At 43.2% G+C, this 23,742-nt stretch overlaps 1 protein-coding gene across 1 annotated transcript; it reads right to left on the reverse strand.

Moving 5' to 3' along the window:
- Positions 1 to 531: 531 nt before the first annotated feature.
- On the reverse strand, positions 532 to 23,028 carry IRS4 (insulin receptor substrate 4). Its single transcript, XM_084814115.1, has 2 exons — positions 19,136 to 23,028; positions 532 to 774 (listed from the first exon to the last, which is right to left on the reverse strand). The coding sequence occupies exons 1-2, from the start codon at positions 22,716 to 22,718 to the stop codon at positions 770 to 772; spliced, it is 3,588 nt and encodes a 1,195-aa protein (XP_084670241.1). The 5' UTR covers positions 22,719 to 23,028; the 3' UTR covers positions 532 to 769.
- Positions 23,029 to 23,742: the final 714 nt, after the last annotated feature.

Raw genomic sequence — 23,742 nt, forward strand, 5'->3', positions numbered from 1 at the left:
CAATAGCCTCTTACGGTGCATGCCAAGAGAAACAGGCAGGCAATAGAAAGAGCATGCACAGGGGGAGACAGGAGGAAAAGAGAAATTCTCCCATAGCCTACTTATTACGTAGCAAGGGTTGGGAAGGGCCATGTATGTTGGAATTTTACTATCCAAAACATTGCCTGCAGACCTGCAGTCTTGAAAATATGACCCACTGATTTCAACGAGATTTACAAATAAGTATGCTCAGGATCATAGCCTTAGCCTGTTGTTCCCATCCCCTCAAAATGGGTTTTAACTGCCAAAATAATAATAATAATAATAATAATAGTAATAATAATAATAATTTCGAAACCATTTATAACACATTTAAGCTATCACTTCAAGTACTAGAAAAGCAAAACCCATTAGGTAGATTCTTAGACACCAAGTGACTTCTCAAAACAGAAACTGATGGGAAAAGTGTAGAAGTAGCACTGGAAGTTAACATTTCTACTCCAGCTTTCACATTGTCTCCCAGAAAGATATGCTAAGGGGGGTGGGGGGGGGGAGTAGAAACCTCCATCATCAAAACTCATTTATGACAAAAGTCCATTTGGATCAGCACAACTGTAGACTCAACCACCACTCGGTGAAAAATCATTCCAATGATGCACGTCCGTGTCTGTGCTGGTGGAAGTGAACAGAGTTGGCTGGAGATGGGCTCTGCTTCCAAAAGCACCACACAGTTATGGAGATACCAGCTGGAAAGCCTGCTCTTCTCACAATGGTTTCCATGGTAATGCCATCAGTCTAGGAGAAGAACAAAAATATTTTAGGGGCAAGCAAAACGGAAAGAAGACGCTTCTTTAAAATTATTTCTAGGAGAATCTTAGCCTAACTGTGGCACATTCATATATTTCCAAGAACAGTTTATGGGTTATGAAACCCCAGGAGAAGAATTTACAATGGAGCAATTTTATAGTGTGCACTTCAGAGTCACCAGGTGTTTTGATGGATTTCTTCTCTAATGTATCCAGTGTTAGCTGTACACCCTCAGCTACACAGAAACCAGTAATAGGATTGCCCTGAAAGTGTTAGTTCCCTTAGGGTAGCCCACATGGCTGTTCAACACAGCCAGTGCATAGTGGTCAAGGCTGAGAAACTGGAGCCTTACATGGAGATATCTCATTTTCTCTAGAATGTTGCCCAACCAACCGGGATCTTATCAAGTATGCTTCGGATCACAGCAATCTATACAGTCTGTTATACCAGTGGGCTTTATACAGATGCATTCCATAAAAGAAAACCCATACGTCAATGTGCAGTCCTTCCCTACCCAAAATAGTTATGGCTGTGGCCTGGTTTATAAAACAGCCATGAAAACATGTCATTGTCCCTTAAGAGGAGCAATTCAGTTTCCCAAGTATCCCCCCCGCCCCAATCCACTTGAGCTAACATGTTAGGAATTCAGGCAACTCTGAACATTCCATACTGAGACAAACCAAGTGATTGTTTGTTTAACGTAACTTTTTTTTAAGTGGGTGGTGGTGGTGTGGAGAGAGAATCACATGGAAGTTGCCATAATTGGCCCAAGTGTCAAATTGTTCACAATGACCAGCTCATCAAAAGACTGGGTGATTTTCTTCATGGTATCCCAAAAGGACCAAAAGAGTGGCAGATGGAAAACTGCCCATTCTGTCTGGAGGGCTGTGGCACAACAACTCAGCATGTATCACATCGAGCCTAAAGTGGTCTCCTTGAGGTGAGTGCATTTTGTGCACTGGCCCCAAATTTCCCAAATGATACCCCCTTGGCTATAACACACTGCCTGACACTTCAGCTTGCTTGATCATTAATTCAGCTACACAATGTGTGTACCAAACCCCTAAAGCATTGTGGCATTGGTAGGAGGAAGAGCTAGCATAGAGCTAGGTTCCTCAATGGAGCTATTTGAATCAAGGCAACATTATCTGTGGAGTCAAAGTATTTAATAAGTTCTTCTTTCCACTCAAGTGTGCCTCTGAAGCTTTTCGCATATGCTCCAAAGCCTAGATTTGCAGATCAAGGGCATAAAGCATACACACAGAAATACTACAGATTGTTTCTAAGAACTTGAGAGACAGTAGTTCCCTCACACCTTAGAGATGTTTCTTCCTTACATGCAATAAATGGTATTAGATCACAGCAATTAACAGATCCAAAAAAAGCAGTTCAAACTTAATGGGAAAGAACAGATTCAGTTCTTCCCTCCTTTATTTTTTCCCAATAACTTGTTTATCTAAAATGGCCATTACCTAAACTCAATATAAGTGCCAGCTCTTTAGTGTCTACCATGCTTCCTCACAGAACTCTGGAGAACACTGATTACACTCCAGATTCACTGCACTGCACATCAATTCTTTAATGGTTTAAGTATGCTTACCATAAATAACTGGTATAGACAGAAGGTAGCAAAACACACTTCGTTTTACCAAAGGCAGTAATCAACTATACAGAATACTGCAGGACAGCAAATCAGTTAAACTGTTATTTCAGACCCTTGCTCAGCTTTTCTAGCTACTGGGTGTAGAACCTGCACTCCAAATGACTGTTAGATGTCAATGAATATGAGCAAATAAAAATATCTCCCACTTCTCTCTACATTTCTAGTGACCAAGAATCAGAACCACAGCATGTGGCTATGCAGGGAGAAGACGAGTTGAGTTTTAATTGCTGGAATCACTGGAGGCAATGTGCAGGTTTAGCTTCCACCCCAAGGAGGGTAAAAACTGCCCCCCATCAATGACACCAGATAGTCCATCCCTCTCTGACAAGGATCATGCACAGGGCATATTGTACTCCCTCCACACACTTTTCATCCACCATCATGGACATTTTGTTTGTAAAGTAATAAAAATGCCATTAAGCTTTGGTTATTAAAATTCCATTCCTAAGCACACTTACGTGAAAGCATGTCCCAGCAGAACTTATTTCCAAGTAAACATGCTTAGAACTGGATTGCAGGATTAGCTGACTTCATGTTGCTCCTCGCCTTTTAGCATCCCAGTATTTTTTACCTGATCCATTCATCTACGTATTTATTTTGCCAGACTCTTCACTCCTACCCCGGAATCTAATGGCTTTAGTTTTTCATTACAAAAATAAAAGTTTCAAGATCAATGTTCATATGTTTAATAAAAGCCACACATAGTCAAAGTGTAGATGGACTGGGAAATTAGATGACTGATCAGGATTTGAGCTTGTAGTGGTTCTTGAACTGGTGAGCTGAGGGGATGCAAAACAGGGATTCAGCTTATGCAGTACCACACAGACAGCATACAGGCTAATACCTTCTGAGAAATGCTTCTAAGTCAGACTAGCTTGCTTGTGCAACTGGGGGACCTGCTCTTTCTGACCACAGACCACCTTTTCTTCACCTCAGCTTTATTTTATTTATATCCTACCCTTCCTCACAAAGAGCCCAGGGTGGCTAACAACCTACATAAAATACATAAATACCATTAAAATCATAACACTAAAATTGCAGATATATTAAATACAACTGAAATGTCAGTACAATCAACAGAACAATACCGCACTTGCCTATACCCCCAAAGTTTGCACAAATAAATATGTCCTAATTGACAGCAGTGCAGGAGACAGCCAAATCTCTACTGTGAATTCCACAGCCAGAATGCCACCATCAAGAAGGCCCTGCCACATGTGGTAGCCATACAGGTCACATTCCTCAAGGGCATCACAAGCAAAGCCTCCCTGCCTGATCTTAAATCTCAGATTGGTTGGTACAGGTGAACAGTCCTTCAAATACCTGGGTCCTGAGTCATTTATTTATTTGATTTATATCCCACCCTTCTTCACAAAGAGCCAAGGGCAGCTAACAACCCATACAAAACACAGAACACCACATATTTATTTTTATTTATTACATTTTTATACTGCCCAATAGCTGGAGCTCTTTGAGCGGTTCACAACAATTATCTAAGGAGGGAGATAGATCCAACTAACAGCAGAATCTTATATTTTCAGAAGTGGGGAACCAGCCACAGCAGAGGCCCTGGCTCAGTATGAGGGGCCCTGGCTCAGTGGTAGAGCTTTGCATGCCAAAGGTACCAGGTTCAATCCCAGGTAGGGCTCGGAAAACTCCTGGCTGAAACCCTAGACAGGCATGGCTGCCAGTCAGGGTCAGCAATACTGGGCTAGATGGACCCATGGTCTGAACCATGGAAGGAATCCTGCCTGAAACCTTGGAGAGCCACTGAGGCCAGTCAGTGTTGGCAGTCCTGTGCTAGATGGACCAAGGCTCTGACTCAATGTAAGGCAGCTTCCAATGCTCCTATTGTCTGTTTCCTCATCCCAGCAGTCCTAAGTACAGTCCTAGGTGCAACTGGAAACCAGCACAGCACTGAGACTTGCTACCTCCTTCCACATTCTGACTATAAAATCACAAATATATAATAAAATGAATAAAGATATAAACACAGTATTTTTTAAAAAAAAATAAAGCACTTGCCTATACCCCCGAAAGCCTAAATGGCAATAGCATGGGGGATAGCCAAATCTCTACTGGAATGGAGTTTTATAGTTGGGGTACTGCCACTAAAAAAGGCTTTCTTTGTGCACTAGTACTAAACACTTTGAATTTGACCTGGCAGCTCGCTGGCAGCCCATGCAGAGATTTCAAAACTGGTTGGATATGCTCACATCTTGCATTCCACACCAGCTGCAGCTTCTGGACACTCTTCAAGGGAAGCCCCATATTGCAAGAGAGCACTGCAATAATCCAATCAGGTCAGTGCATGGACTACTAGCCTCCAATGGGCAGGGTTGTGTGTATGCCAAAATTCCACAAACATCCAGTAAAGCTACAGAAGATGAAAATTAAATTTCTTAAAGATCCTAGCATTTGTTATTTAAAGAAAGAGTGTGTGTAGCTGTTTAGCCCTTGTTGCTAAGACAAGTTTGAATATATGTGTGAATTTTTAAAAGCAAAAGGAGTTGCTGCGTAAGATTTCCAGCCGTCTGAGGAGGGGGCAGGGTTCAGTGCCCTTTGTAGATTCTTGCCCCTTCCCACACCTAGCAGAAGCGGTGAATTATATAGTAAAAAAAGAAGTGAAAAACACAGAACTATGCAAAATAAGAGAAAACTGTGCAAATCGGATTAGGCTGCACACTGTAGACAAGTCGCAGAATTCAGCTTTTGATGACGACGACTTTCAGGTTTTGTTTTCTTTTTTTTAGAACATAGCCCTGCTTACAGCAGAATGGTCATGCCATGAAGTAACTGATCACACACAAAGCACGAATAGTTTTAATAAGGTTCTCTATTAACTTCAGTCATTTAACATCTCTATAAACAGACTAGTTCAACAGACTAGATGGGACTGAGGAGTCCTCCCAGCACCAGCGCAAGCAGGCATAGGCTCAGCTAAGATGCAACCTTCCCAGACCAGGAACAAGCTATATGCATGCTCCCTCCTCCCCTTCTCTCAGGTTCTTTAATTCAATACTTCTGGGGTTGGTTAAACCACAGTTTCCCATGATATCTAAACTGAGAAACTGGCTTAAGAAATCTCCATGAACGAGGATATCAAATTAAGCTTTAGAGATCATTACATCTGAACAAAGCCAGTGTTGTTTTGCACTGGTGCTATGAGCACTCGGAGCCCTGTGCAAGCAAGACGCCCTTCTACGGCATAGGCGTGTTACGCAAAGGGCAATTTTCAACGGGGCACTTGCACTGTGGGAAGGGGCTTTCCCCCAGTCTTGACTGCTGAAGCACAAGCTCCTGATACTGTTGCATGATTTACGGCCAGAAATAGGATCATACTGGCCATAGGGGGGAGGGGGAGGACTTGTGCAGCTACCATCTCCATAAAAATGGATTTTAAAACAAGTCTCTGAACTCTGCATTGCTAACACAGATCTCCTCGAACTAACTCAGAATTGGAGAAACGAAATTGCCTTTCAGTTTTGCTTGCAGAGAGCAAGGTAAAAGTTATTACTCCTCAAACCTACAATAACTCCCCAGTGGCCTACACAAATTAGCCTCTCTCATAGCTCTTAGTGTGCTTCTCTCCACAAAGAAAAACAAAAACTGAGAATCCAGCAAAATGCCAGCTCTTTGTCCGCTCCAGCCCCTGGTGTTGGCACACAAGTTTACACCAGGAGACACTTGGATCTACATGGGAGAGCATATGAAACACTAATATAGCTTTGAGGATATGTAGTCCAATTACAGATCCTTGCCCAAGGTGCGAGCATGCACCAATACAGAAGCTGCATTAGCGCATCGTTCTTCAGAAGGATCAGACTGATTAATATTCTAATATCAAATATTTTTATTCTAACAAATATACGAACAGGAACGGGCTACTAGGCTGTACTAACTATGAATGGACAGATTTCTCAAGGTACAAGATAACTGTCTTCAAGCCCACTAATTCAGGGGCCATCTATATGGTACCACTGACAACCTTTACTCCATCATAATTGCGCAGCATTGCAGCTGTGAATTAGCTTCTGCTGCGGTACACACGCGATTTACTGCAGACTTCTCCAATGCGAAAATCCACACACAGCTGCTGAAGTGAAGTAAACTGTGGCAGTCATGCTGCTCTTTTTTTTTACCATGATATTTAAATGCATAGGCACGTTGGGGTGGGGTTGCAACACTTCAGGTTTTAGTGGCTGTTTTAGGGGTTCTTTTGTGTCTGTCCGTTCCGTTAGGTAAAATGTGGGTTGTCTGCTCCTTCGTTACCATGCCAACTGTTTGGCAGTTCTCAAGTCTGAGACTAGTGATGGTTCGCACATGCGAAGGCGTGTGCCCATGAGAGGTATGCACCTACCCATCATTCCAAAATGGTAGCTGGAGCGAAGTTGGTCCTGGACCTTCTGCTCCCCCAACAACCCCGGCCCTTGGCCACTGACTCCAAAGCAGCCATTGTGAAGACACAAAGCTATGAAGGTATGCAAAGGTGTGGTTGAAGAAATGAGCACGCTTCTCTGTGCCTCTGTAAGTGCACAGCCGTGAAGGAATGGGGAGGAGTAAAGGGGCGTCACAGAGTGACACAAGCAGTAGGCACACCTACCACACAATGCTAAGTTGGTTCGGGGAAGGGACAGACAGCTCGCAACTGCGGGAAACCCGTAGCAAGCCAAAAACATTGCAGCAAAGCACCTCTTTGGAAATCTGAATTTTCCAGGTGAAACCCATGGTTTGGCTGCAAATTGGTGACTGTGTCCTATGTCCCAAAGGACCTTGAATTGCAACAGCCCTGAAGTAAATGGCTAGTGTAGATGGGGCCTTAGTCACAAAGATGGAAGTGTTGTTTTTGATGTTGTGCCTTCAAAGTGACATAATGCAACAGGTATAGAAGCCAACAGAATAGGAAAACTTCCTTCTTGCCTGCATTCTGCTTCACAGCCAGGAAGCCAGCACACAAAGAGGGGCAAGAAGTGCTGCAGCACTTCTTCCCAAGAGATATGAATTCCTTGCAAAACAGGCTAGCTAGGAGTGGGAAGGGACATCATATCACATCTCCTGTTGACACAGGACGCATGTAAGCCCAGCCTACTCTCAACAGCATTAGTATCTACAGCCTAACTTATGTTTAAGAGTTAGTTCAAATTTGACTGCAGCATGCCACACAAGCATCCTGGGGTCGCACTGGACTGAGATAAAGACTAGGGGTGCTTCCAGATGGATGGCTCCTAGCACTATCAATCAAAAGGCATTGTACAAATATCCTGTCTTTTCGTTCTTAATGGTTTCTTTCTGATAAGAAAAAAGATGGAAGTGGTGGTGGGAAAACACAGGAGGGCTACTAACTGAAGACAGTGTTGTCTGAACCCCCTGTAAAATTCTGTGAATGAGGCAGAGTGATTGCAGAATAAAAGCCTCATGTGGATAATACAGTGTAACATAAAACACTCTCAGACATAGCGAGTAAGATCAAACACCAGCCACTTATCCTGCTTATACCTACATTATCCCTGACCTCTAGAAGCCAGCCCAAAACAGAGATCTTATAATACTTTCATAGGATGGACAGGTTCAAACTTTTTTCAAATCATTAAAGTAAGGAAAGGGGCAGGGCAGCCAGTGAGTGCCTCTATGTTTTTGGAGATAGTGACGGGATAAATTACTGTAGCCAGTACTGCAGGTATGTAGGACCCAACCCATTTAGGACTTTCATGATCGAAACTATACCATGAAGTATACCCAAAAGGCTATAGGGAGACCATGCAAACCATAATGAGCTCCAGGCAACCAATCCAATCAGGAGAAGGGTAGCTACCCTGGATTACAGTCTAAGGTTAACAAAAGCATAAGTGATTATCAGGAAGTCCAAGACAGAGAGAAAGGGCTACAGACTAAGCATTTTGAAAAGTGTGAAAAGTGCTTCCAGTTACCAGTTCAGCCTAAAGACAGATTCAGTTCTTGAATGCCTGAAAATAACCTGAAAAGTCCCAGTCTCAGAAATGTGCCCTGCCATTCCCACAAACAGCAATGCGAGATTCAGGTGAACACCCACCCAAATGTAATGCATTTTGCCTGGTCTCCAGGATTCCTACCCTTCTTCAAAGAGTTGAAGGAAAGTTGAAGAATCACACAAGCATTCCTACAAGTCATAGCAACTTGTTGTTACTGTACTGATACAGAAGCTTCCACTGGCTTTCACTAGACAGGATGAGCAAGGGTGCATCTTCCAGCTGCTTGCTCACAAATCCCTAAGAACCTCCCTTCAGAATCACTGAATAACACCCATGGAAACACACCCAAATAAGCAGACGGTGCCTCCAGTTCTTTGAAAAGGAGTGGCAACAGGTGGTATTTGGTACTTTACAGATACTACCACAAGAGAAGGCCCAACTAAACTTTGCTGCTGCCACCCTAGAGGCCTCTAAAAATGTTAGAATTTATTATTAATCATTTACCAACCCATTTCATCTACCTCAGCATGGCTTGAACTTGGGCTTATGAAATGGTAGCCCAGAAGCAACCATTCCAATGGTCAAGGTAAGTTGGCTGTTTCACAGTTCAACTAGCCCATTAACAGAGTACCCCTCAAGACCAACTCCTATTCCAGTACCTAACTGGCTCCAGAAGTCTCCAGTGGCAGCAAATACACACATTCATATTTAAACACATAATACCAGTAGAATATTGTTTGTGGTATTATAACTCCTCCCTGTGTAAACAACACCTAGCCTGTGTGCAATTCCTACAATCATTTTATGGCAAAATGATGCTATATTAATGCTCCTACTGAAACAGCTACCAGTGCTGCTAATGTGGTCCAGTGGACAAAATACAGCCTTGTACTTTAAATTCAGATCCCTTTATAACCAACTATAGAGTTAATCGGATGGTCTCACAGTGCAACTACATGTTCTGCCTCCACTGTGCAGCTACTGTTTCTAAGTCCAGCTACTGTTTCTCTGAGGCAAAGCTGTTTTGGAGATTGCAATTTCCAGCAGAGAAGTGGCAGATAGGAAAACAACATGGGACCCTTCCCCACCCCATCCAGGTTCCAGATCTGTGTTTGCTGTGGATACATGAGACTAGACCCTGGCCTGGAGGAAAACGGCTTCTGTATTTTGTACTTGGGTTTCCACAGCCCAGTACGTAACATAAAGTAAAAAATAAGCTTTGAGTAAATTGTTTTCTCAACTGCCATTCCACATCTATACATTGGGAATAATGTCAACATGGCTGTAGTGAGGATAAAAAGCATTCTGCACATGAAACATTCCAAGGTATCAATTTAAGTATTCCATCAACATAAACTACTGTATAAGAAGCATTCACACCAACTAATAGGATCATCCTATCCTAAAGATTTCTCAGATGCATTCAAATACATCTGTTGAATTTACAACAACAAAAAGTACTATATTTATAAATACAAACTGCATGATCTAGCCCCCTACCCCATCCCTACGTATGCTATTCAACACAGTGCTGCACTTACAGATCTTCTCCACTGTGTCTGATTCAAAATGTTTGTAACCTAAATTGAACCATTCTTCTTTCTGACTTTCCAGAATCTTATAATATGTCAGCATCGAGGCACAGATATACAGAGCTGCACAGTCATCTTGGTTAAGTAGCACTGGTGACTTCTTTTTTTCAGTAGAACCCTGGAAAAAGTCAGTCTCTGATCTTCATAGCTGTGGATATCTTGAAAAATAGTTTGCAGAGAATGCCCTTCTAAGCAATGCTTTGTAATAGTACCCAGAAAATATCCCAACAGCCTAGCCTGTGATATTTCTGAAGAACTTTTTCAGGCAAGAAAAAAAAATTAGGTCAGTAGCTGTTGAACATGAGGAAGAAAGGGAGTGACCGAGAGCTGCGATGATTTAAAAATACAAGAGAAGGCAATATGGGGGAAATAGGATATAGTGGACACTTAAGACCGTAAAGACAGGGCATTAAAAAAGGAGTTTTGGGAAAGATTAGAAGGCAGAAGAAAAGGATAACATAGAAAGCTGCCTTAAACTGAGTTGATAATTAGTCTATCAAGTTCAGTATTGCTTACACAGACTGGCAGCATTTCTCCAGGGTTTCAAACAGGAGTCTTTTTCCAGCCCTACCTGGAGGTACCACGGATTGATCTTGGGTCCTTCCACATGCAAAATATGTGGTCTACCACTGAGCTATGGCCCTTACCACAAATTAGACTCCATGTTGTACCATCTCAACTAAATATGGACAGGATCAACAAAGTCACATAGAAGTAGATACCTACAATGCTCTGCATTGTCACTCAATCATCTTTAAGCATGGGAAGTTTTAAAACCTACTTATTTTTAACAAGAGCTAGGTACACACTGTGTGTACAGCAAAAAGAAGAAAGAAGGCCATGTCACACCAACCTAAATTTCAGCAACAAGAAGAACAGAATTCTGCAACCTGTATGGTATTTGCTTAATTTACATATATTCCCCTCATTTTCATAATGTAATCTCTCCCCACCACCCTGTAAATGTTACTGAGATCTTTCTAGCTTTGGAGATTTTATTAAGCATTAGCCACACATGTGGAGAGCATGTTTGAATGGTGCCTGAGATCCAACACTCCCTACATGTTAAAAAGTTAGCATGTTAGAAGGAGGACTTCTAGTTTAGGGTGAAAGGTATGCACAGGGATACTTTTTTATTGTTGGTTTTACATTGGGAGATATCAAATACAAGAATCCAGCCACATGAAGTCTGAAGAGGTAATAGTGAGAAGGCTGCACCACTGATATTTCTGAATGAACCATTTGGCTCTTAAACTATCCCTTCCACAGATACATCTTTTTAAAAGAGAACATTGGTTATTGGCCTTATTAAAAATATAGTGAGTAAATAATAAATACAACAAACAAATAAAGGCTACCAATTCCTGGTGGCTTGTCGCCCACTTCAGATAACTCTCCATGTTGCTTACCCATTAAGATTTTGGGGAGGAGGCTGGAGAGACTTTGCCCCTCCAAACTAAAGCATCTCCTATAGACACTGTAATGGTAAAACACCAACATTGCTCCTCCCTATCTACTCATAGGACACCTGCTTCTGGGTATGTGTGTGCGTACACATACTTGTCTATTAGATCTGCAACTGGGTCAGAGGCAAGGCAAACAGGCAGGCAGCTTTTTACCACCTTGTTTGAAGTACTATTTTTATGCTAAAAGGGCTCCTATACATTCAGCAATGGTTTAACAAGCAGAAATCTAGGTGGAGGTTTCACCAGTATGGCGATACAGTTCCAGCTGTTACATTCTTCGTATCACAGCTGTTGAAGGCACAGGAGCCTTGCTAGGAAAAAGGTTGGCCACCCTAGTAACTGTCCCATGACCTGATGCTATGAGTATCTGCAGTCTCCTTCTATCTAGCAAATGCCATTTTGCTCCTCAAAAACTGGAAAGTTTCTGTTTGAACATGTATAGTATGAAGGTAATCATTAGGTTGCTTTTAAGATGCCTAATAAAACTACATGTGACCAAAGTTAAAAAAAACAAACAGCAATTTGCAGGGTGGGCCGAGAAGGCGTCTCTCTAGGTCACACAGACCATTTAAGGATGAGTCACACCGTTTTAGGACAAACAGTGGTAAAAATTTATCACTCTCTTCTTCCTCCTCCCCGCCCCTCTGCCACAAAGCAAGATTGTGCAATTTTAAAACTTTAGCCCACTTTTTAAAAAAGTTTAGCGAATACCTTCCTATTTCTTATCAATACATTTTAAATAAGGTTTTAATCACAGATCTTCACCGTTAAAACTCTTAAATCTTTTCATTCAGAAAAGTACAAGCCAGGATTTCATCACTAGCTCACCCGCCATCTGCTAAAACACACTTTCCACTTTTCCTTTCCCTTGCCAGCCGTTAAGTTCTTCCCAAATTCATGGAGATATGACGTTATATCATTTTAGGGTGAATACTTCTGCCTGCACAACAGTAGGAACATAACACAGAGAGGAGCCATAGCTCCTGTGGTGGAGAAGCTGTTTTGCATGCAGAAGTTTCGAAGTTCAATCCCTGGCATCTCCAGGTAGAGCTAGGAAGGAATCCTGCCTGAACCCCTAGACAGCCACTGCCAAACAGTGTTGACAATACTGGGCAAGATGATGGACCAGTGGTCTGACTCGATATAAGGGAGCTTCCCAAGTTCCTAACACATGGCACCTACAACTCCCACGTAATGGAGTTCATGTAAAGAGAGTGGTGTGTCAGTCAATGGTTTTTTGCCTTTTCTGGTTTGCAATTGCTCACATCTCCAGTTCTGAAAGTGTCTCATTAACAAATTGACCAAATGCTTTTCATTATCTTCAGTTAGGGCGCAATCCTACTGAGACAGTAGGCAGCCTCCAAAGTTGGAGGCTGCCAAATATCCAACGCAGGGTGGCCATAGCACAGAGGCAATCCTCACCTCCGTGCTCTGGCTACCCTGCATTTTTGGCAAGATAGCCGATTTTGGCTGCCTAGCCATGGATTCGGGGAGGGAAGGAGGCCACACAGAGCATAAAGTGGCTTCCGCAGTCACCTCCCCTCCTTGCCTCCGGGATTCCCCCTTTTCCCCATCTCTGTGCTCCATTTCCGAGTGCGGAGACACAGCCAGCATGGAAAGAACTACACCAGCTACAAGGGGGTGGGGGCGGGCGGTATCTGGGAACTGTGTTCGGAGCTCTGGCTCCAACCTTGGTTCCCAGAAACCAAAAAAACCTATGGCCCTCTAGACAATGTCTAGTGGCCATAAGATTACTCCCTTAAGCTCTAATCAGAGGCCAAAAATCCAGTGTTCAGTTATCCTCGCACTGAAGTGCCAATCGTTTTAAAGAGAAAAGTGTACCGTAGTACAAGAGTCCAGTCTTAACTGTGTAACTTGCCTATTTAACTGGTTACAATGAACCCCTAATGTAATGCAACAATTTGTTATTCTTAAGCAGCAAACCTAGTATCAACTAAACATAGAATGATGCAGCGTCCCTTCTACCAATTTGCTAGATCTTCCAACACTGATTAGAAGCATCTGTAAAAGTTAACAGGATCTGTTCTGTGCTTTTGTAAAGTGGATAGACACCAATTTAAAGGAACAAGATTACAACATGTCTCAACACTAACTAGAAGAATGTCAGAACTGCAACACTACCATTGAATCTGCTTTAGAATGTCTAACTGAAATGGTATAAGCTAAGTCTCCTACAATTATCATGACTGGCTTTTCTGCTATGTTGCATATATACAATGTTTTAAAAATCAAGGATCAATTTACTTTCACACTATTTGTGGGTAAATCTGTTCTCTTCCACTAGCTAGTTCTCAAGTTGCAGGTGAAGCAATACTCTGCATTTTCAGGCACAGCTTCAAATCAAACATTTAGTATGTGGATGTCGCATTCTCTGATCCTTCAAACCATGGCTTGGAGACTGAGTTATGTGCATGTTCACGCCACCTTTCTCATACACTTAGCTTAATAAAATACTTCCTGGTTTGTTCACAACCACCATCTGCCATAGCTTCTAAATTGGCAAACTGTAGTTTGAGCTATACCTTGAAACCAGGATTACAAACCAGAATCAAGCTGTGGTTTGCAATCCTGATTTGGAGAGAATTGCTCAAACCAGTTTGCCAGTTTATGATGACAAACGGTGGTCTGACAATCCAGGAAGTGTTCTAAGATGAACGTGCAAAGGGAACAAGGGTATGTATAACATATATGCCTTGTTCCTGGTCTTCCAATCATAGCTTGGAGAACATTACATCTGAATGCAGCCAGTGGCTGCTAACGCTTATACAGGAGAAGTCCCTTTAAAATGGAACCATCCCAGGGCAAATAATCAGGGAAATATCAAAGATAGAAATTATTTACAGATACTACCGTCACTGAAAATGCTACAATAGTCCATACACAGTTTAAGCACACCCAAATGTGTCTGAATTTGTGGTCATGTGCAAACAGCTAGGCTGAAATTAAAATATGTACACAGCTGCATCACCTCCCATTGCAAAATGATACACCTTAAAATATACGACACTGTAAATTTTGAAGTATGGGGAAAATGTGATATTAGATTAATTGTGATCTTTCTAGTAATTCAAGGGCAATGAACTTTGCTGGCTTTCACACTTTCTTTAAATATTTCCCAATATTTTAATATTCCATCTATTTTTAGATATAAGGAAAATTAGAGAGTGGTATGAATGATCTCCATTTACATTTATAAAGAGTCTTAATCGGATCTTAGACATTTAAAATTGTATTTAAAATAGCAAAGTGGGAAGTATATAAACTGCTTTTGCAAGCTCATTAATGTGGGGAAAAAGTGACATGGACCAAAATCAAACATTTGAGGATTTGCTGTGTTTGAAAATCTTACATCAATGATACAAAAGTAAGACCAAATCACTTCAGCTTGAAACCAAGAAATTAACTAAACTCCAGGAGCTGCTTGTATTAGAGAATACCTGCTTTTGGATGGGGCAATTCAGAGCAGAGAAATGGTACAGCAGGGAAAGGGTGCTTCACCCAGCGGAGTTCCAAATACAAACTTACAAAGGTAAACATGTATGTTCCAAGTCTGTGGGGATGGGTTAGACACCCCGGTCCCCACACCGTAACAGAAATGACTGGTGTTTTGTTACACTCACGTGTGTAATGTTTAGTTATGCCTGTGAGAAGTCACCTTCAATTTACCACAGAAAGGATATTGTTCTACCTCCCTAGTTTCCGTCGTTTAGTGATGTGAAGCAACCCTTTCAACTTTTCCCATTCACAAAATTAATGGAGGAAGGGCAGTGTAATAATCTCAACAGAAGAGGAACTGCTTTCAAGCTTTTTATCTGGATCAAGGTAAAATGGGAGCTTGAGTCTTTTGCAATCGCTGTAAGTAGAAGGGCCCTGGCTTCTAACAATGAAATTTCACACATTCAACAGCTTCTTGTGTTAACAGTTTTACAGCACTGAAATATTTCAAGTTTTGTTTGTAGAAGTCGTACAATTGTGTTGTATTATAAGAGCAGTAATCTTGTAAGAGCAATAATCTGTTTCAAGTTGGAAATAAGATGTATACACTATTTATAACAACACATGCAAACTGAAGTTCAACAACAATGACTTGAAGCTGAAGCACTTTCAGTATTTTAAGCAGAAGTACATACATTCAAACTAGGCTGTCAGTCTCAGCAACAAAAGTATGACGCTTCAGTATACAAGGTCAGTTTGCCTGCTCTATTTCATACTTCTGAGAAATATTGTACCTGTAAATCTATCTTAGAAATTTTCAGCTGAGATACTTAATGTCTTTAAATAAGTGAAGAATACTGCCACATAAGAGAAAGATCAGGAAAATAAAATTAGACACATCTAGAGTTCAATCTTACGCATGTTGGCTGGCTGGGGAATGCTGGGACCTGTAGGACTTTTTTCTGTCTAGCCAGGCATAGGTTTGTGCCCTTAGTCCCTTTTTATGGTTGGCTTTTAATCACAGTGTACTGAAGTTCAGTTTATACCTCTAAAGTCAATCTGGGATATTAGGGTTGCAGCCAATGTTAATCCTACTAATGGGTTAGAAGACCCATTGAAATGAATAGGACTTAAACTAACACTGAATACAATCTTTAGGGTGCAATCCTATGTACGTTCAGACAGAAAAACATCCTACATGGCTGGCTAGGGAATGCTGGAAGCTATATGACTTTTTTCTGTCTAAACATTCATAGGATTGAGTCCTTAGCTACAGAATCTATATACACATTTTCAAGCTGCCTCGCCCTTAAAAGAGCCAAAGTAAACTTCTGTATGGGGTGGGCATATTGTGTTCGACCTTTTCTAGTCGCACTTGTGAATTGAGAGTATGTAGCAGCACCAAAGGCATAAGCCTCCTACTCTACCACTATTACATTTCTTGCCATCCCATCCCACCCTCTCTGCTGTTCTGCTTGGTACAGCTATTATGGTGAGATACTTCAAATCTCTACCTGCAGGAGTTCAAAAGCTCCTTATTACTTTCAACCAGCAAGGCACATTTCTACCCCTGGGACTAGGTTTTATTTTAATATATAACAGACTGCTGAAAATAATGAACACTTTGGTCTCAATCCAGTAACCGTCAATGAGTTGGCAGAGTCTTAACTCTGTGCTGGATTCTACCCAGTGCCAATAGCAAAATGTCCTTCATATATACATTTTACAAATATCCATTTGAAAAGGAAATAACAATCACCAACTTGAACTCTAGCAGTCACAGACAGCTACTGTTAACACTGACTGAATTTTCTTGACCACTTTCATATTTTAAAGGTTCTCAGTGCTGAAGTCCCATCAAGTAGTAACATGTGCGTGTATGATTTTATAAGTACAAGAAATTGGTCATAAGCAAAATGGTGTCAGGTTGGGTTGTTTTTTAACTTTGCAATCACCCACTTTAATTTTCAACTGTAGCCCTAACAGGCAAAGGTTTTCAACACATATCCAACATTTAAAATGAGTAGTATGGTCGGAGCTGGAGTGTCACTTTTTCCTCTCATGCTTGTGTTCTCTTGTAATTATACTGAACAAAGTACAAATTGAATTTTGGAAACCTCTGGAAAAGACTAAAGTCAGTACAGATATTTACAACTTTTGATTCTAATTAAATGAAGTTTAACCTAGAGGAGGAAGACATTTCATATATGTTGTTATTCACTAATTTAAAATAACACTTAAACAAGATGGATTTAGCCAGAGTTAAAAACAGAGAGAAAGAATACAAAGGCAAGTCACATACTTTTCAAAACCCCAACCAATGCTTACAGATTGACTCATCTCTTTATGTAACCTTTTCCCAATATTAGGATGTGAACTGATGCAATCCTTTACGGCAGGCTTTCCCAACCTGGGGCCCCTAGATGATGGACTTTTCTATCACACCCAGCCAGCATGGCCAATGCGAAGGTGTGATGAGAACTGTAGCTCATCTGGGGATTCAAGGTTAGGAAGGCCTGCCTTAAAGCCTCATAATATATTCAGACTGAGTTAAGGTGCACATAGAATGACCAATTCAGCGCCTCTGCTAGATTATCAGAGTCCAGAACATTTTTTGCATATCTATGTATGCATAAATAATTCTCTAGTTAAGTAGCAAGAGTATAACACCTATTACTCATTTGTTGTATACAGATACTTTTAAACACAATTCTATACAAAAAAAGTACGTCCTGATAAGTAACAGTGACTAAGTTTTGATTCAAACAGTAGTTAGAATCATAAAATTTATAGTGGAATACACTTCAGTATCGTTTACTTCCTCCCACCCCTCCATTATAAGCACAGAAAATACGTTGGCCACTATAAAAAGACCATGCCTCTGACAACATGTGACTAGGTTTTTAAAAGAAACGATTTTGATAGAAAGTATTAAGATTAAGATGAAAGACACCATAACACTATTGCAGCTATAATATCCTAGTTAAAGTATTCTGGAATATTTACGACCACTACAACACTGAAAGCCTTCTTAATTCTTGCATTCTTCACCATTGCATTCTACGGAGCTAGTATTAGGCTATCCAAGCCAAGTCACTGGAAGTTGCCCTCTCTCTCCATCTTTTTTTTAAGTGTGCATTTTATTTTTATATAGGTTGCAGACACATGCACAACTGAAACTAAACTAAGCTCTCTCAGAAACTTGTCACTAAATTTGCATGACAAATTAGTAAACTGTTCAAGGTTGCAACCGTGTGCACACTTACTAGTGAGTAATCCCCACTGAACTCAGCATGAATTACTTCTGAGTAAAGTATGCATAGGATTGCACCGTATGCCTTTTGAAGTAGCATCTACATTAGAAATTTATGCCAGTTTAATTTATGCCACACACACACACAAATCCTGGAAATAAGGTGGGGGAGCATGCCAATTGCTAATAATGTTCTGAGATTTGGGGGGGGGGACAACTGTTAATCTATTGTTAAAGCCAGATTAGAGTATATTTGCATTATATATGTAATGTAACACAGTAATTCTATATTTTAAAAAATTCTTAAGAATGCCATAGGTTAATGGCATTCATCATATACATCTCACATCGAGCTATACAAGAGTTTTGATGTTACTGTTAAGGATGACTCTATGCAGAAGGTCACTGGGGGATTCCAACTGTGGAAATAATATGTTCTCTTATCCAGGGCCTCAGAAAGTGAGAGGTTTTTTTGGCCAAAGTTACCTAAAACCATGCATCAGGAGACAAATCCAAGTTTTTCTATGATACCTGAAGTATCCAGATTCAAAAGCAATGATTGACTGTTCTTTAGGAGGACTGGTGTAGTAGCTATTGCTTTTTGATACTGAAAAGGGACTGCAATGTTGACCCCAGAGTTGGTAATCAACTACAAATGTGAATATGACTTACAGCTACTCAAATACTTTATAAGTAGACTGATTACTGTATCTCCCAGACTAATAATGACAGCTTAACAAAGATAGCAACCATGCCAAATAACTAAATATAAAGATAGTGAGTTAACTGCAACCTAGCTCTTTGGTCTGGATTGTATTTCTCAGCTATCCTTATATAGTGATGCTTTCCAAAGAAAATAGTATACTAAATGGAAAGTTCAGCAATTTTTAGAGAAAGCTGTGAATCAAGATAATGTACTGAAATTACACATGCATTAAGTAGTTTTGTAGATGTTTGCAAAAACTACAAACCTTTCCTTGCAGAGTTGCACTTCAAACCATCTGATCTGCTGAAGTCTATGCTTACATATACTCCACTTTCCAGATTCAGAGTACCATTTGGGAGATGGCAGTTGGGTGTATTAGGGCTCTCCTCACAGTTTAGAGAATTATCTCGTAAATTTAGAGCTATATAGTTTAAGCCATTCTGAAATCCAGTTGAAGTATCCCTGGACATCTTGCTTTCATGGCCATCTGAAATATGTTCTTCAGGTTTCAACCACACATTGTCAAAAGAGGCAGAGCTGTGCCTTTTACTACTGTCAGTAAAGAAAGAGGAGGAAGTGGTAACAGTAGCAGCAGAAGAAAAGGTTTCAGAGCTATGCCGCCTCCTTCCTTGTGGGTCAGCGCGGATGACTTTAGGTACAACTGGAGGCTCAGGACTAGGAACAGAGAAGTCACTGCTACCAGCATATTGGTCAACAATGCACAGTCTATTAACTATGGAAGGAGGGCTGTCAATCTTTAAGCCATTTTTGCTTTCTGTGGTAAATGGTCCAGGTGGTGTTGCTGCCATGTTGAAGGTCATCTCGGTGTAGTCATCAATCCTACCACTTGCTGTGCTAACACAAGCAGTACCAAATGAGAGCCTAGCATAATCAGAATCAGGTGGGTTTCTCGGTATACTAGAACTTGCATAAATTGAAATATCTGTCAAAGAGTTGGATAGTTGCTTAGCAGCTTTTGGTGACTGAACATCAAGATCAACACTCATATAGTCAGAAAGTGGTGACTGCCTATGGTCACTACTAGAACCAAGAGATGATGGAGATCCTTCTGCAGATAAAGAATATGGCGTATTACTTGCTTTTTCACCAAAGTCAATATTTATATATTCACCAGGGCTAGATGGCTCAAGTGGAATTGTACGATCATACATTCTTGGTATGGTGTTACTACCTCTAGTACCTAGAGGAAGCCTTGTAGGCCTAATAACTCTGTTCTGTGCAAGGCCTTCATCTGAAGCTTTCAGGAGAGATGATTTGGAAAGGCCATTAGCCAGAACTTCATTACTGACACTTTTACCATTTTCAGAGCCACTATACAATAATTTTCCAGGTGATGACATTGGAACGTACTCATCATTTTCACAATTTTCCCCTGACAGAGTCTTAAAGCTTCGCGGGAGAGAGAAATATGAGCCAAAGTTTTTGGAACCAGAGTTGGTATGCATATAATTTGAATCACCAGGTTGCCTTGGAACAGCTGAATTTCCAGGTGACATATCCATATACTCATTATTTGCCAACTTTTCATTACCGCTTTTAGAATTAAATCCAGTTAGAGGACTACGTACAGGTGAAGAGATAGCCCTGGGAAACATCATCATATATCCCCTGGAGTCAGCCTGAGATGATGACCAAGAGCTGTTTATCTGTTTTGGAACAGAAGCACTTTTAGGAGTCATTGGCAGATAGTCATTGTTGCTTGCAAGAGGAGATGCAACTCCTGGCATCATTGGCATGTATCCATCATCTCTGGCTTTATTCCTGCTTTGATTACATACAGAATCAAGGTCAGGTTCCCCATACTCAGGTTCAGGGTTATTTTTGAATTTTGGCGATTCAGAACAAGGCAGAAGTCCATGACTTCCTGCAGAATCCTCATCTAAAGAAGTTGCAGTTTGGGTTGTTTTCTGCTGCACTGGTATAGAAGCAGGTTTAGTTAAAGAGTAAGTTCTTTTTCTGAAACATTTTTCAGCTTCCCGGTAATCATCTCTTGAAATATTATTATCCATTTGCTGCTTGCTCATAGACATGTATTCACTTAAACAATTTTCTTCTCTGATTGGTGGTGTATTACCCAAGGAATCTGGGGTATTACTCCTCACACGAAAGTACCTGAAGTCTCCAGGGCTGGAACCATATTCATCTGAAGAAATAAAGCCTCCATCACTTGGGGACCCACAGACAGATGAACTGGAAGGCCTTACAAGGGTATCTGAAGCTGATCCATGGCCACTACTTGAAGAAACACTGATGGGGCTAGTGGTGGAAGGAAAATGAGATACTGGCAGAGAGGCAGATCTGGTGTGATAAGAAGAGCTAAATGCAGCTCTAACGTAGCGCCCACTCCCTTCTTGACGCCCCAAATTCATCCTTGCAGTATTCAGGTGAATAAGACTTCCAGTAACAGACCTAAATGGTCTGGTCATTGTCCCCTCCCCTTCACTAGAAGTTCTGAAGCGATAAGAACTACTACTCTTGGTAGTGGGAGGGGTCCCCCCAGTAACACTTTCAGTTCTGGATCTTCTTTGTAAGCCAGTCTGACTGGGTGGCAGGTTGCCAAGGTGCCTCCTGGTAGTGATGAAGGAAATGGGGTTGGTGCTGCTACCACCACCAGAAGACTGACTCTTGCTTCGAGGTCTGAATTCAGAGAAGGCCTTCAAAGCTTTCATGGTTTCTAGAAAGGTTTCATGCATGTTCTGGGCAACCACTGAATCATCCACTTGCATCCACAGCTCACCTGGCCCAATGGAGGCAGACCTGCCCACCTCAATGAAAAAGAAGTTTTCTGAGTGCCCACACCGACGAATGTTCATTAGTTGTAAGTGGACAGAGGGTACCTCAGTATTCAGTTTGACAAGGTGGATGGCCTTGCTAGAGAGGCACAACCTATATACCCCAGTCAAATTCTTTGTCTGCCCCAGCCCCTTAGGCTTGACATTGACTTGCCAGACTTCTTTGAACACAGTCCCTGGCCTAAGAGAAGCCCCATAATGCTCATCATCATCATCCAGTTGCTGATCAGCCTGGTCTTCCTGCTCCAAGAACCCCCTCTTGCTTTGACTCATGAGCTCACTGATTGCCTGGTACCAGCCCTCCTGTTCAGCCTCATTCTCAGCAACCATGGCAAAATACTCATCCTTGGTATAGAGGGCAATGATGTGTTTGTGCTTGGCATCTGCCCTCCGGCTAACTGTGAAGCACTGGTACAGCGGGATCACCCGCTTGGGAGGCGGGCAGCAGAGGGCCACATTCCCCCCAGCCGCCGCTGCCGCCCTCAAACTGCTCTTGAACTTCTTCTCGCTGTCATAGTACTCCAGCCTGGCTGGGGCCAGGTGACTCTCCGCCCGCAGCACGAAGTAGCGCTTGTGGCCATGCTTTTGCTTCCTCAGGTAGCCGCATTTCCTCACATCGTCCCCCAGGGTAGCAGCGGCAGCTGGCGGCGTGGGGCCAGCCGCCCGCGGGCCAGGCCGGCCCGCCGACCCAACGGCACTGCCCCCTCGCCCCATGGCGGCGTGGCCCCCGGTCAGCAAGGCATCTTCTTCCTGCACCAGGCAGAGGGAGGTGCTGGGGGATCTCCTCAGCAGGAGCATCAGATGATGCGGGGGCTGAGCAGGGGGCGGGCAAGGCGCGCTCTCCACCGGCTCCAGGTCCTCCTCAGCCGTGGCAGCGGCGGCGGCGGCGAGCCTGGACGTGCTGCCCCCGTGGCGGGAGCCGCCGCCGCCGTCTCCTCCGGCTGCTGCTCCGGTGGCGGCGCCCGCAGCCTCGTCTTTCCCCCGGAGCGCGGGGCAGGCGCCTTCCGCGGCGGGGCCAAGCATCCCGCTCGCCATCTTAAGGGGCCAGGGCAGGGTCCAAACTGCCGAGCGAGGCGGTGTGCGAGCGTCGTGCGGAGGCGGGGGAAGCCGCCCTCACAAGGGAAGGGTCTCCCAGGCCCGGCCGGGCATGGGTGGCCGCGGGGCTCTCTCCGCGCCGGCCGCTCTCCGCCAAGGTGAGGCGGCTCCCGACACCGGCCCCGCGAGCCAGCGAGCGCCCACCGCTCCCCGCTGGTCGGAACGCGCCGGGCTCTCCTCCTCGCTCGCCCGCCCGCCTTCGCTCACTCACACAGGCAGCCTCGGCGGCACCACGGCGAAAACATCACGTGACCCCCTGCGGGAGGGTGCGGGGGGGGAGGGAGAAGGGGAGGCGGCGCTACATCCAGCCCGGGGGCGGGGCCGCGTGTGGCGAGTCCAGTTCTGAGAATGGAGGAGCCGGCGGGACGAGAGCCAATCGGAGCCGGCGGCCGCTTCCCAGGCGGCCCAATCCACAGCCGCGCCCGGTTGGCGGGCGCGCGCGCGCGCGCCGATCACAGCGACAGGCAGGGGGCTGAGCCAATGAGAAGAGAAGGTAGTTCATCGCCGTCGACAGGGAGCGATGGTCCCTGTACGCGTGTCTGTTATGTGTGTGTTATGTGACAGACAGGAGAAATGGAAGGAGGGGCTTGGGTGTCGTCCAATCGTCGTCTCACACACTAAAAGATACGGCAGGCGGAGGCGGGAGCCTTCGGGGCGTGCGTGTAGATGAGTGAGTGAAAAAAACACACACAACGTACACATACACAGAAAGGCCGGGAGGTGGCTATGAGCGGCAAGGCGGCTTGCCAATCAGTGCTTGAGACTCCTACCAGCTGGCCAATCAGCGTGACAGGACGGCATTTTTTTCTGCCACATTTTTTTTTTTTAAAACAGAACTGTTCCAACTCTCCCCGCCCCCCCCCATCCGCTCACTTTCCCTACTCCCCGCGCCCCCACCTTTTCCCCAGGTTTGATGACCTTCGAGGCGCCGCGATTGGCCAAAGGAAGAGCCAATCGCTGAGCG

The sequence above is a fragment of the Heloderma suspectum genome, chromosome 9 (genome assembly GCF_057233095.1).
Source record: "Heloderma suspectum isolate Gila_16-S chromosome 9, 16-S_ref, whole genome shotgun sequence".
Classification (NCBI taxonomy): Eukaryota; Metazoa; Chordata; class Lepidosauria; order Squamata; family Helodermatidae; genus Heloderma; species Heloderma suspectum.